Below are 13,966 nucleotides of genomic sequence, written 5' to 3'. Positions count from 1 at the left end.
AGGTTCACTTGACACTGACTTCCAGTGGAGTCACTCCTGATTGGTGCTAGGGAAAAGGAGATGAGTGAGTGGCTCACCTTGTCCTGCTGCTCCACACCATCTCTGACTGTTACCGTGGTTACGATGTGCTCGTCCTTCTTTTCTAGCCTGAAGGGATGAGGATGACCAAAACCGTTAAGTCTGTCGTACTGGATCCAGCTACAAAGGGACATAGTGAGTAGCCAGGCTGCTTTGCCTTTACATGGCAACTTTCCTCATGAAGGTCTCAAAGAATTCCACAAACTATAGCTGAGCAGGGGCAACGAGTCCTACTTGCCAGTAGTGCCTGGGCTCCAGGAATATTCCAGGCTCGGGGGCACAGCTCCACCAATATTTGGGGCTGAGTCTCTTCCCTTGCCCTGTCTCCTACCATACACTTCTTCCCCAACTCCCTACACTGTGGGGAGCTGCTCCCTACGCTGTGCTCCCTCACTGGCAGCGAGCTACAACGGACAAGGATGAGGAAAAGCTTAGGCGGGGGAGAAGACGCCTGGCAGCCCCCTTCCAATGGGGTGGGACTTATCCTGGCTAGGCCTTGAGCAGCAGCCTGGGGCACTTGGTGAGTGTCATGCTGGTGGAAGATGAGAAGGGAGCTGGGGTGTTGTGCTATGGGGAAGGAAAGGGGTATTTAGAGGGAAGTGCCGTACCTGGGGAGAGAAGGAAGAAAGTCCCCCTCCCCCAGAGCTTGCTGCTGCTGTAATGGAGAGGGCTGGGGGGAGTCCTCCTCTCTGGGCCCCAACCCCAGATCAGCCCACCCACCCCAATCTCCTCCTCCTAGGCCCACTACAACACTCTGCACCCCCTCTTGCATCCCAACCCCCTGCCCCAGCCCAGAGTCCTGACTCCAAACCATCTCCCACATCCAAACTCCCTCCCAGAGCCTGCACCCCTGCCCCGTTCTGGGCACCACCAAAGTTTGTACAAACCTGGCGCCCCCATATCTAAGTGACTGTATCTCTGTTTTTGGAAACCTTGTATCTAACCCAAACCCGTAATCGAATCTGCAGCAAACTGTCCTGAAAAACTCTACCCTGGCATCAGATAGTGCTTGGCAGATTTCCAAGGAATTGGTTTAGTTTGGCTGAGATAGAGTTCAACAGCGTTCAGACAGCTGGACAGCCGGCATTTCGTTACCTCTTCCTCATCCTTCCCTTTCAGATGGCGTCCAGGAGGAGGAGGTGAAGGCGGCGGATATAGATGACATGGTTCCAGACACAGAATCAGAGACCAAAGTCAACATCCAAGGCAAGAGCTGCTGACTGGAAAGTGGTTTATGCTTTTGAAACGGAGGGAAGGGAGCAATGGACTCTGCTCTGGTAGCCACATTCACTGGAGGTGACACGATTGGTGGCTGATTGTGACGCGTGCGATCGAGCAGTAATGGCCACAGACAGCGAAGTCATTGTTGGTGTGCGGCTCAACAAGGGGCTCCCCGGGGAAATGGGTGCACAAAAATAACGAGCATCCCAGGGGACAGATTAGACCTTTAGATGGGATGCACTAGGAGTTGAAGCCCTAGTCTAGTATTTGGGACACCTGAGCACAAGACTTTGTTCTGATACAACTGCTCCTGGTAACCTGGGGCAGCTGCCTTAGCACAGTGGTGCTTTAGTGCCCCAGCAGTTAAGCAGGAATAGTAGCTTTTCCTGGTGCATTTATTTTATTATTTATTATTAACTGGGTACAGTTATTTCAAGAGAGCTTTGCCAGTGTCTGTTCAAATAAATTTGAACTAGAAGGTGCACTTTTTTGAAATCGGTAACCCTCTTTTCAGGAGGAATAATGCCTGTTTCAAAACAGGCGCTATTAACCCACAAAATAGCGCTATTAAGCCATAATGGCGTCCGATGGCACTATTTTGAAATGGCGCTGTGTGTCATCCGGAAGTGCTATTTTGAAATGCATTTCGTGTGTAGCTGTGGTGTTCTGAAATCAGATACTCTGAAACAGCTATTTTAAAATATCTTATTTTGAAATACCTCAGTAGTGTAGCCATAGCCCCTTTGTCCCTGTTCAGTTCTACTAACAGGGCCTGGTGCTTTAAGAGTGGGCGTGACCAGAGACTATCCACACCACATCTCTCATGGTCCATGTGGCCATGCTCTCAAGCACCTCTGAACACCTGGTTGGCCATGGATTTATTGCAGCTTATATAGAACCCCACAAGAAATCACTAGCCCATCATGCTGGCAGGGCTGGGGTGAAACAGCCCAGGAAGAGAAATGCTTGGAGCGTAGCAGGGGACTCTGCCAGCACACGGGGCCGGACCAATTGTTGCTAGGTGAGGATCCATCCTTCTTGGGGGCGTGGGGGTGCTCAGCACCAGACAAGTGTGAGCTCTCAATCAGCCATTGCCTACAGAGAGGTCTGTCTGTCTCTCTGCCCCCACCAGCACCTTGAATTCACGCTGCGTTGTTTCCTCGGCTAGGAAACCCCATGACAATGATTATCGAAAAGTCCATCGACGGGGCCAACCTGAAGCACCTCATCGTGACACCTTCTGGCTGCGGCGAACAGAACATGATCAGCATGACCCCCCCAGTCATCGCCACCCACTTCCTGGACAGCACTGAGCAATGGGACAGGATGGGGTTGGACCGCAGGGCAGAAGCCATTAAACTCATCATGCAAGGTAAGCGCTTCTCATGTCAGACAACCAATCCCTCATCAGGCTCGCATTATGGACATGAGAACAGCCCCACAGGACTGGCCCTGAGGCCCATCTAGTCCAGTCTTCTGTCTTGGAGAGCAAATGGAACCAAATCTTCAGAAATCTCACATTATGCAGATTGGCTAATAGCGAGTCCAGGGATCAGGCTGCTAGCCTCAAGGGTGCCAGTTCAGTTCCCTGCTCTGCCACAGGCTCTAGGTGTGATGTTGGTGATGTTGGGCTTGTCACTTAATCTCTCTGGGACTCCATTTCCCACTCTGCAGACTGGGAGAGTAGCAGTGTCCGACTGCACCGGGACCAGTGTTCCCTGTAAACTGAGTGCTTGGGGGGCCAGCCAGGAGAGACTCAAGTGCTGCCCAGCTGATTAGCAGGACACCTGCAGCCAGCAGCACGTGTTGCAACGGGTGGTGCACATTAAATTTATACCACACATGGATGGAAAACAATTAGAGGGAACCTGCACAGGGAGGTTGTGAGGTTAGATAACAGGAATGCCAGAAGCTCCCTGGAAGTGGGAGGGGCCACTGGCACCCAGACTGTGGCCCCGCCAACCGCTCCACCTTTCCCCATGTTCTGTTCTTCCCAGGATCCGTTCCAAGGCTCTGCCTGAGGCCCTGACTACTGCTCACTCCTCTCTGCCCCTTCCTCCCCCTCTCACTCACCCATAAGGCAGGAAAAAAAATGGGATGGGCCCTGGTTCCTCCCTGACTCCCCTATTTTGGAACCTCTGGTTGAGACATGGACAATGGTGAGGCACTCAGGTACTATTCAGCCCTGGTGAGGCCTCATCTGGAGTATTGTGTCCAGTTCTGGGGCCCCCAGTATAGAAAAGATGTGGATGCATTGGAGCGGGTTCAGCAGAGGGCAACGAAAATGATTAGGGGGCTGGAGCACATGATCTCTGAGGAGAGGGTGAGGGACTTGGGCTTATTTAGTTTGCAGAAGAGAAGAGCGAGGAGAGATTTAATAGCAGCCTTCAGCTTCCTGAAGGGGGGCTCTAAAGGGATGGAGAGAGGCTGTTCTCAATAGTGATAGATGGCAGAACAAGGAGCAAGGGTCACACATTACACAGGGAGAGGTGTAGTTTGGATATTAGGAAAAACTATCTCACCAGAAGGGTGGTGAAGCACTGGAATGTGTTACCTAGAGAGGTGGTGGACTCTCCATCCTAGAGACTTTTAAGTCTTGGCTCAACAAAGTCCTGGCTGGGATGATTTAGTTGGGGTTGATCCTGCTTTAGACAAGGGGCTGGACTAGATGACTTCCTAACGTCCCTCCGAGCCCTAGGACTGTATGATTCTATGAGAACAGGGGCTAGATAAGCGCCTAAAATAGGGAATCTGCCTCCCATATTAGATCTCCTATTCCTTTTAGAGAAGGGATTGGAAATAATTTTTGATGGGGAGCCACTCCCAAAATTTTGGTAAGTAGTCCAGGGTCAGGGGGTGCTGGGTCTGGGATGGAGGCTGGGTACAGCAGGGAGCTTGGGGTAGGGACTGGGGTGCAGGAGAGTGGGGGGGTGGAGTCCGAGAGGGAGTTTAGGTGAAGAAGGGGGTTGTGACCTGAGGCAAGGGGTTCACACTTGGTAGCGAGGAAGGAGGAAGACTCATAACTATAGAGAAAACTTGGTAAGTTTCAACCTCACTCAAGGAGGAATAGATGGTGTCCTTCTCACCACACCATGTGCCCCCTTGTGGAGCAGCTAATTAGTCATAGGGTCTGAACTACAAACATCCCACCTGTTACGCTTTAATGAGCGAATAAATGAAAAAATTTTTTCTGGTTGGGGAAACTGAGGCAGGGAGTGACTTGCCCAACAGAAAAGTATTTGGTGAGTGACAGAAATGGGAAAAGAACCCAGGAGTCCTGATTTGTGGACCCTGGCTCCAGGGTGGAACCTAGGTGGCCTGTGGGCCAGACAGGGTTTGCCAGGGTTAGCCCCTGGCGGGCCACTGGACCCTTTATTTACCTGCACATCCACATGTACAGCTGCTTGTAGTTCCCATTGGCCATGGATCTCTGTTCCTGGCCAATAGAAGCTGTGGGAAACAGTGTCCCGGTCTGCGCCACTTCCTGAAGCTCCCATTGGCCATGAATGGCAAACAGTGGCTGATGGGAGCAGTCAGCAGCTGCAGCTGCAGATGCAAAGGTAAATAAAAGGTCTGGCAGCCCAACAGTGTCTAACCATGGTGAACCACAGCCAGCCCCTCATTGCCCATCCCTGCCCTTGTTCCAACCACTAACCCACGCTTCCCTCTCGGATCCTGGCATATAACCCAGGCATTCCCAAACTCTAATCAACCCCCACCCCCCCCGGCCCCTGGATCATTCTCCCCTGTCCCCTTCATGCTATCCTGCCAGACATCCTTCTGCCTTTGCTTTCCTTGAGTAACTGTGCTGTGTCCCTCTGGAGAGAGACCTGCAGAAAAAGGGAGAGCCCCACAACTCGCACAGAAGCTGGGGGTGGGGAGGGGAAGGGTGCCACAGCTCTGTCTTTTTTGCCTCCTTAGAAGCGCATCAGACTTGTCACAGCTCTTTCCTGTTCTCCCTGTCTCAGGTTACACACAGCAGCTGGCTTACAAAAAATCCGACTTCTCATATGCCGCTTTCACAGGCCGGCCATCAAGCACTTGGTAAGGATGGAGCGAGAAGATGAGGGGGCGGGTTTTCTAATGCACCCTCTTGATCAGCTTTAGCCTGAGCCTATTTTACTTTGGATGGGCACTTCATTGCCCTTCTGCAGTACTTAAAAAACCAATCCCCAATTCCCATAGAAAAGTAGCTGGAGACCCAGAGTTCAGTCTCTAAGGATTTTCAGCAAGGATTACACAGGGTCAGACTGCTCACCTTCAAGTCTTAAAAGGAACTAAGGATATTAATTTAATCAAATAATTTTATAAAATCTTAAGATGAAGAAACAAACAATAATCACATTTTTACAGCATAAGTATTTTATAAACCCACAGACATTATCTTCACAGTTACAATAAACATAAAGGGGAAACAAAAGTAAACCCTGAACCACTCAGGCCACATAAAACACAGAGGCCACATCTACCCTCCACATCTACGGAGGCCAGGGCTCTTTTGAAAGATCTTGGGAGCATCTACACACAAAGTGGGTTTTTTGAAATTAAATTGAAAGAACGGGGCACTCATAAGAACATAAGAATGGCCATACTGGGTCAGACCAAAGGTCCATCCAGCCCAGCATCCCATCTGCCGACGGTGGCCAATGCCAGGTGCCCCAGAGAAGGGGAACAGAAGACAATGATCAAGTGATTTATCTCCTGCCATCCATCTCCTGCCCTTGTTCTGAAGGCTAGGGCACCATACTTTATCCCTGGCTAATAGCCATTTATGGACCTAACCTGCAAAAATTTATCAAGCTCTTTTTTAAACCCTAATAGAGTCCTGGCCTTCACAGCCTCCTCAGGCAAGGAGTTCCACAGGTTGACTGTGCGCTGTGTGAAGAAAAATTTCCTTTTATTAGTTTTGAACCTACTACCCATCAATTTCATTTGGTGTCCCCTAGTTCTTGTATTAATGGAAAAGGTAAATAATTTTTCTATATTCACTTTCTCCACACCATTCACGATTTTATATACCTCTATCATATCGCCCTTCAATCGCCTCTTTTCCAAACTGAAAAGTCCCAGTCTCTCTAGCCTCTCCCCATATGGGACCCGTTCCAAGCCCCTAATCATCTTAGTCACCCTTTTCTGAACCTTTCTAATGCCAATATATCTTTTTTGAGGTGAGGAGACCACATCTGCACGCAGTACTCAAGATGTGGGCGTACCATAGTTTTATATAGGGGAAGTATGATATCTTTTGTCTTATTATCGATCCCTTTTTTAATAATTCCTAACATCCTATTTGCCTTACTAACTGCCGCTGCACACTGCGTGGATGTCTTCAGAGAACTATCCACTATAACTCCAACATCCCTTTCCTGATCTGTCGTAGCTAAATTTGACCCCATCATGTAGTACGTGTAATTTGGGTTATTTTTTCCTACATGCATTACCTTACACTTACCCACATTAAATTTCATTTGCCATTTTGCTGCCCAATCACTCAGTTTGCTGAGATCTTTTTGTAGTTCTTCACAATCTGTTTTGGTTTTGACTGTCCTGAACAACTTGGTGTCATCTGCAAACTTTGCCACCTCACTGCTTATCTCATTTTCTAGATCATTGATGAACAAGTTGAACAGGATCGGTCCCAGGACTGACCCCTGGGGAACACCACTAGTTACCCTCCTCCATTGTGAAAATTTACCATTTATTCCCACCCTTTGTTTTCTGTCTTTTAACCAATTCCCGATCCATGAAAGGATCTTTCCTCCTATCCCATGACCACCTAATTTACATAAAAGCCTTTGGTGTGGGACCGTGTCAAAGGCTTTCTGGAAATCTAGGTATATTATGTCCACTGGGTGCCCCTTGTCCGCATGTTTATTAACCCCTTCAAAGAATTCTAATAGATTAGTTAGACACGACTTCCCTCTGCAGAAACCATGCTGACTTTTGCCCAACAATTCGTGCTCTTCTACGTGCCTTGCAATTTTATTCTTTACTAGTGTTTCTACTAATTTGCCTGGTACTGATGTTAAACTTATTGGTCTATAATTGCCTTTCGGAGGCCCTCTTCCACGCCAGATCAGGAAAGGCACCTTCTTCCAAAAGAGTCTTTAGGATAAAAGCTTGTGTAGATGCTCCAGAGGCCCTTCTTTTGAAAGAGAAGTCCTCATGGCACTGAATTTTTTTATCCCTGGCCTGTCCTTTCAAAAGAGTGGAGGCTGTGTGGATGCTATCTAAACAGCAGATTGATCTTTCGATCTGCCTTTTGTTGTGCGGACGCAATCTTTCAGAAGTTTTTTGGAAGAGATCTTCCAGAAGAACTTCTTTCAAAGGATCGCTGTAGTGGAGACGTGGCCAGTAAGAAGAAACAGAGAGATCCCCAAAGCTTAGGTTGAGTTCACCTGTCTTAATCAGGGTCTTGGCTCACCAAACCTGCAAAATTGGCTGAGTCTGAACCATCTTCCCTGCACTTGCTTGTAGGAATCCTCAGTGGGAGTCCACACAAATTTTCTTTCACTGAGGATCACTTCTAGACAGCCAGCACCTCTATCAGATTGAACTGAGTGATGGGTTAGTCAAATTTGTGGGAAATGAAACCGAGGAACTGTACCAGATTGAAGTGTCATCAGAGGAGGTTTTGGAACAAATAGATAAACTTAATGTTAACAAATCATCGGGACCAGATGGCATTCATCCAAGGGGTCAGAAAGAACTCAAATGGGAAATTGCAGAGCTATTAACACTAGCTTGTAACCTTCCCACAGCTTCTGTACCTAATGACTGGAAGATAGCTAATGTGACACCAATATTTAAAAAGGCTCTAGAGGTGACCCTGGCAATTACAAACCAGTAAGTTTAATGTCCATTCCAGGCAAACTAGTTGAAACAATAGTAAAGAATAAAATTGTCAGGCACGTGGAAGAACATAGTTTGATAGGCAAAAGTCAACATGGTTTCTGCAGAGGGAAATCATGTTTTACTAATCTGTTAGAGTTTTTTGAAGGGGTTAACAAACATTCAGACGGGAGATCCAGTGTATATAGTATACTTAGATTTCCAGAAAGCCTTTGACAAGGTACCTCATCAAAGGCTCTAATGTAAATTAAGTTATCATGGGATAAGAGGGAAGGTCCTTTCATGGATTGAGAACTGGTTAAAAGAGAGGAAACAGAGGGTAGGCATAAATGGTAAATTTTCCGAATAGAGAGGGGTAACTAGTGGTGACCCCAAGGGTCAGTCCTAGGACCAATCCTGTTCAATTTATTCATGAATGATTTGGAGAAGGGGATGAGCAGTGAGGTGGCAAAGTCTGCAGATGACACGAAACTGTTCAAGATAGTCAAGACCAAGGCAAACTGTGAAGAACTTCAAAAAGATCTCATCAAACTGAGTGTTTGGGCAACAAAATAGCAAATGAAATTTAATGTAGATAAGTGTAAGGTAATGCACATTGGAAAAAATAACCCCGACTATACTTACAATATGATGGGGGCTAATTTAGCTATAACTAATCAGGAAAGAGATCTTGAAGTTATCATGGATGGTTCTTTGAAAACATCCACACAGTGTGCAAAGGCAGTCAAAAAGGCAAATAGGATGTTAGGTATTTTTAAAAAAGGGATAGAAAACAAGACAAGGAGTATCTTACTGCTCCTATATAAATCTATGGTGTGCCCACATCTTGAATACTGTGTACAGATGTGGTCTCCTCACCTAAAAAAAGATATCCTGGCACTGGAAAAGGTTCAGAAAAGGGCAACTAGAATGATTAAGGGCTTGGAACAGGTCCTGTATGAGGAGAGGCTAAAAAGATTGGGACTTTTCAGTTTAGAAAACAGGAGGCTGAGGGGGGACATGATAGAGGTATATAAAATTATGGCAGGTGTTGAGAGGGTGAATAAGGAGAAGTGATTTACTTGTTCCCATACTACAAGAACTAGAGGACACCAAATGAAATTAATGGGTAGCAGGTTTAAAATTAATAAAAGAAAGTTCTTCTTCACTCAGCGCATAGTTAACCTGTGGAACACCTTGCCAGAGGAGACTGTGAGGGCTAGGACTGTAACAGAATTTAAGAAAGAGCTAGATAATTCATGGAGGTTAGGTCCACAAAAGGCTATTAGCCAAGGGTGGGAAAGGTGTCTTTGGCCTCTGATTGTCAGAGGCTGTAGATGGATGGCAGGAGACAAATCGCTTGATCATTGTCTTTGGTCTCCCCACCACTCCCTGGGGCCTGGCACTGGCCACTGTCGGCACACAGGATAGTGGGCTGGATGGACCTTTGGTCTGACCCAGTATGGCCATTCTTATGCTCTTATGTACAAGTATGCAGATGTAAAGAAAACCCTTTTACGAGAAAATACAAAAACTGCTGCAAAGTGCTTCAATCACAAGGAGGAAGACCAGCCTGCTGTCCGCTGCTGTCTCAGCTGCTTCCAGTTCACCCAGAACACATGGCCTGAAGCAAGCAGTGGCTCTGACTCCTGTCCCTCCTGGAGTCTGACTCCAGGACCAGACACAGAGCCTACTGAGCAGACCCACAACCACCATAACCAACTGCAGAAGCTTTTGGGTGTGGAGTGCTAAATCTGTCCAGCAACAATGACCCAGACGCTCACTCCTACTCCCCTCCAGGGGTCTCTTAAAGAGATTCTCCTTATTAGGTACTTATACCTGCATGTGCAGGATGTGAGCAAGTCAGGGCAGGTCTACACTGGACCTTAAAGTCAATCATAGATATGCAGTTCCAGCGAAGGCGCATGTGTAGCTGGAATCTATGTATCCAAGATCGACTTATCTGGCCTTTCTCACTCAGGGAGGTCAACGGGAGAGTTTCTCCCATTGACCGTCCTTACTCCTGGCCAGATTGAGGAGTGCAGAGGTCGGCTGTTCACCCCTGAGAGTTCAATTTCATGTGTCCCCACTAGGCACACAAAATCGAACCCCCGAAGATGGACGCCGGACGGACAGATGTATCCTCACTCTCCAGCCCATGACCAAAAGGGAAAATTTAACACACACTGCAGGAAAAAAAGTGCCCACTCCAACTCCCACAGCCAGCAATGGGAAGATGCCCCAAAAGCACCTAAGCAGAGTAGAGGCCTAGTTCCCTTCAAAAGTCCATCAGAGTCAGGTACCTAAGTCACTAAGGCAACTCAGCGTATCCTGCTGGGTGCGTATTTGCTTTGCTAGGTGTCTAAATACTTTGTCAATCTGGCCTCCCAGTTGTTTCAGTGATTGGTCAGTGTGGGCAAGCTGGTGGCTGAGTGATTAGTAGTGAATAAAGCAAAGATTTTGTCATGGGCAATTTTAGTAAAATTCCTGGACAGGGCATGCGCAATAAACAAACATTCATGGCTTGGGACCTGTCCAAGAATTCTGCTGTAAACACCCTACACTAATTCTTATCTGCTTCTAAGGTCCTGCTGCTGTGGGGATCCCCAGGGTGCCAGAGCTCTCAGGGTCCTTGGGGCACTGACAGCTGGCTCCTGTTCTGGCAGTGAAGGGCTCTCTTGTCTGTCTGCCCACTGTTCTGAGCTTCCTGGGACAGCTGTTTCATGACATCCAGGCCTGCTGCTCTAGCTGCTGCTCATGCCCCCAGGAGCAATACTGCTCAGGTGCTCCCTGGGGGTGTTCCCTGGACTAATTCTTGGCGGTCCCCTGGGCCAGCCACTGCAGCTGCTCATGTCATGGAATCCATGACTTCCATGACCTCTGTGCCAGACTCGCAGCCTTAGTGATGAACATCAGGTCCTGTTAGGTCAGTGGTTCCCAACCTGGTGTCCACAAGGCTGTTGCATGGGGTCTGTGAAAAAAATAAAAGATAAATAAAAATGGTCATAGAAAACATTTTAAATAAATTGCCAAGTTACAATCTATTATTGTTTTTAAATTAAATATCTCCCAGTAATGTTAATAATTGCTCTCCAAAAATCTATTCTGTGGTTTCCTTTTTCATTCAATGAAGCGTCCGTAATGGCTTTGATGGGGTCTGCAAATGGCTTGGGGGGTGATTGGGGGCCCGCACTAGGGAAAATGTCAGGAATCACTGTGTTAGGTGGCTCGTTGGTAGCTGGCTCAGACTCACTGTCGCCATCTTGATGGCTGTTCATTGGTGTGTGTGAAGTGAGTTAGATGACAGTGCCCCTCACCGTGCCAGTCAGACCAGTACAGGTGGTGAGAGCTTGGCATCTCTCAAGCAGCGTCAGCTGTGGTAGGCTTCGGATGGGAATCTCACCAGAAAACCCCACGCAATGGGAAGCCGTGCTCTGGAGGCACTTTCCCAGATATCTCCCCGAGCTTCATCCTGTCTCTGGTTACCACAAACTGGCCCACAGTCGCGTCGCTCCATTTGCTGATGCAGAATTTCTCAGCTCGTGCCTGAGCACAGACAGTCCCGTTTGCACCCTGAGAGCAAAATCAGGAAAGCAGCCGTGACCGTGATATGCCTGATTCTGCCCTCAGGCTGACGGCGTATGTGGTGAAGGTCTTTGCCATGTCTAAGAAACTGGTGCCCATTGACAACCAAGTTATCTGTGGAGCAGTGAAGTGGCTGATCCTGGAAAAGCAGAAACCGGATGGGGTCTTCCAGGAAGATGCTCCTGTGATCCACGGCGAGATGGTTGTATGTGTTTCCTTTGTCTTCTACACACCAATCATGACATTGGTTTCCCAGGCAGATCCTTGGGGCTGAGAATGCCTTGTCCCTACCTCTCATGCGCTCCATCCCAGCTTTGGTGATTTGCATTGTCCTGGAGGAGTACAGCTGTGTTGGTGGTTCACAGGGCAAAATGTGGTCTTTAATGTTGCTGGGGTTTGATCAGTGAACTGCAAGAGAAGCTGATGGAGAGCTAATGGTGGGAGCTGAGCACAGGCCTGGTGAACCACACTCATGTTAATTTAATATGAAGCATCTCCATTGACTTGGCTAGAGCTCCTCCACATTGACAAAGAAGAACCTGGCTCAATCCACAACAGGTACTCATTAGCCAATGCGAGGTTCAGTGATAGGTTGGACCATGGCTGAGAGTCCATTCTTGGGCAGCTTTCTTGTTTTCTGATATAATTTCATATGCTGTGTGCCTGGGATTAATTCTTTCTTCTCACTGAACTCAGGGGGCTTTCTAATCCCAAATCTTTTTCTTCCCCTTTAGGGAGGGTACAAAGGCGCTGAGCCTGAAGTATCTTTAACAGCTTTTGTTCTGATTGCACTTCAAGAGGCCAAGGAAATCTGCAAGGAGCAAGTCAACGTAAGTATCTCTGCTGTTCTTCTCTTCTACATTCACACCCAGGGTTTTCCATCTATGCATCCTTACAAACCACACCTGTGGCTTGTGAGCATGCGACACGTAGGATTTGCTGGGGAAGGAGCTTCTGGTGTTGCCAGATATTTGTCTCTTCCTTACACACCCGTTGAGGTGCTCAAGTCTCACTGGCCACTGGGGGACAGCTTCCATAGTCCTCCAAAAATAGCCAAACAGAAAAAAAAAATTAAAATAACCAGAGGCCACCTTCACACATTGGAAAGAAGCAGTGATTCCTTATTTGACCTTGGCTTTTTTGCTATAGTTTAACAGCCTCTCCATTGCCAGGAGTGGGGGATTTCAAAATCCAAGGCTTTCAAAATTACAAGATGAGCTGATTTAAGTTTCAAGTTGTTATTATTATTATTATTTATATTGAGAGAGCTCCTTGGAGCTGTAGTCAGGAACCAGGGATCCCATTGTGCCAGACACAGTACAAACACAAAATTAGAACTCTCCCTACCCCAGAGAGTTTGCAGTCTGAGCCCAAAGACTATTCAGAGACACTGGGAGGATCAGGGGATTAGTAGCTAGATTAATTGATAGATTGAGATTTAAAATACTTGGAAAAAGAGGCTTATGAAATTCTCTAGCATCTGCCACATCATTAACCATGTGATACAGTCACGTCCCCACAGTGTTAAAGAGATCATTTCAGTAAGAACTCAGGCAGCTAGATAACAGCAGAACTGCCTTTCTACCCACTCCTTGTGAGCAGAATAAACCCTCAGCCCTTTCCCACAACAGTTGAAAACAGGTGTCCTTTTGCCATACACTCAGGTCACCACATTCGAGGTATTTCTGACCAGAGTGAGGAACAACTTCCAGAGTCTTGGAGCTCTTTTAGAGAACACTGGCAGCTGCATGGCATGAGAAAAGAGGCAATCATCTGTAGGGTGAAGGCAGCATGGCCTAGTGTGTAGCAAACTACACTACGTTTCAGGAACCTCTGCTCCTAATCCCACATTTGCTGGAGGATCTCAGCCAAATAACTTTTCTGCTCTGTGCCTCATACTACAGGTCTAGCAAGACCGATCATCATTCATCATCAATAACCGTGGGCTCAGCACCCGTTGGAGTCTGATGCCTCTCTCACTATTTCCTTCCATCTTTTCCTATCCAGTGCAGAGTGGCTTAGTTTCTGTAGACTAGCTCTGCACCAATCTACTACATCATCTATCCATTCTCTGTGGGGTCTGCCTCTTCTATTTGAACCATCCATTATGCCAAATAACAAGACCAACCTCCTTGGAAAAGTGCCTGGAGATCTGCTGCTGAAACATCTGATATAAGAACTGGGTGTTATTAGATCCCATGCTTTGGTCACTGCAACCTGTGTAGAGACTGACAACATGACCACTTTGTGG

The 13,966-nt window shown here is 47.4% G+C and overlaps 1 protein-coding gene across 1 annotated transcript in view; it reads left to right on the top strand.

Moving 5' to 3' along the window:
• Positions 1 to 13,966, top strand: part of LOC142003402 (A.superbus venom factor 1-like) — a 70,479-nt gene that overhangs the window by 33,047 nt on the left and 23,466 nt on the right. Inside the window, exons 22-27 of the mRNA XM_074980325.1 lie at positions 147 to 213; positions 1,198 to 1,284; positions 2,468 to 2,671; positions 5,268 to 5,343; positions 11,761 to 11,920; positions 12,450 to 12,545. Of these exons, the coding sequence (XP_074836426.1) occupies positions 147 to 213; positions 1,198 to 1,284; positions 2,468 to 2,671; positions 5,268 to 5,343; positions 11,761 to 11,920; positions 12,450 to 12,545 (690 nt within the window). The remainder of the gene's footprint in view (positions 1 to 146; positions 214 to 1,197; positions 1,285 to 2,467; positions 2,672 to 5,267; positions 5,344 to 11,760; positions 11,921 to 12,449; positions 12,546 to 13,966) is intronic.

Source organism: Carettochelys insculpta, chromosome 29 (genome assembly GCF_033958435.1).
Source record: "Carettochelys insculpta isolate YL-2023 chromosome 29, ASM3395843v1, whole genome shotgun sequence".
Taxonomy (NCBI): domain Eukaryota; kingdom Metazoa; phylum Chordata; order Testudines; family Carettochelyidae; genus Carettochelys; species Carettochelys insculpta.
Note: the sequence above shows the minus strand (reverse complement) of the source record. Positions and strands in the feature narration are given on the sequence as shown.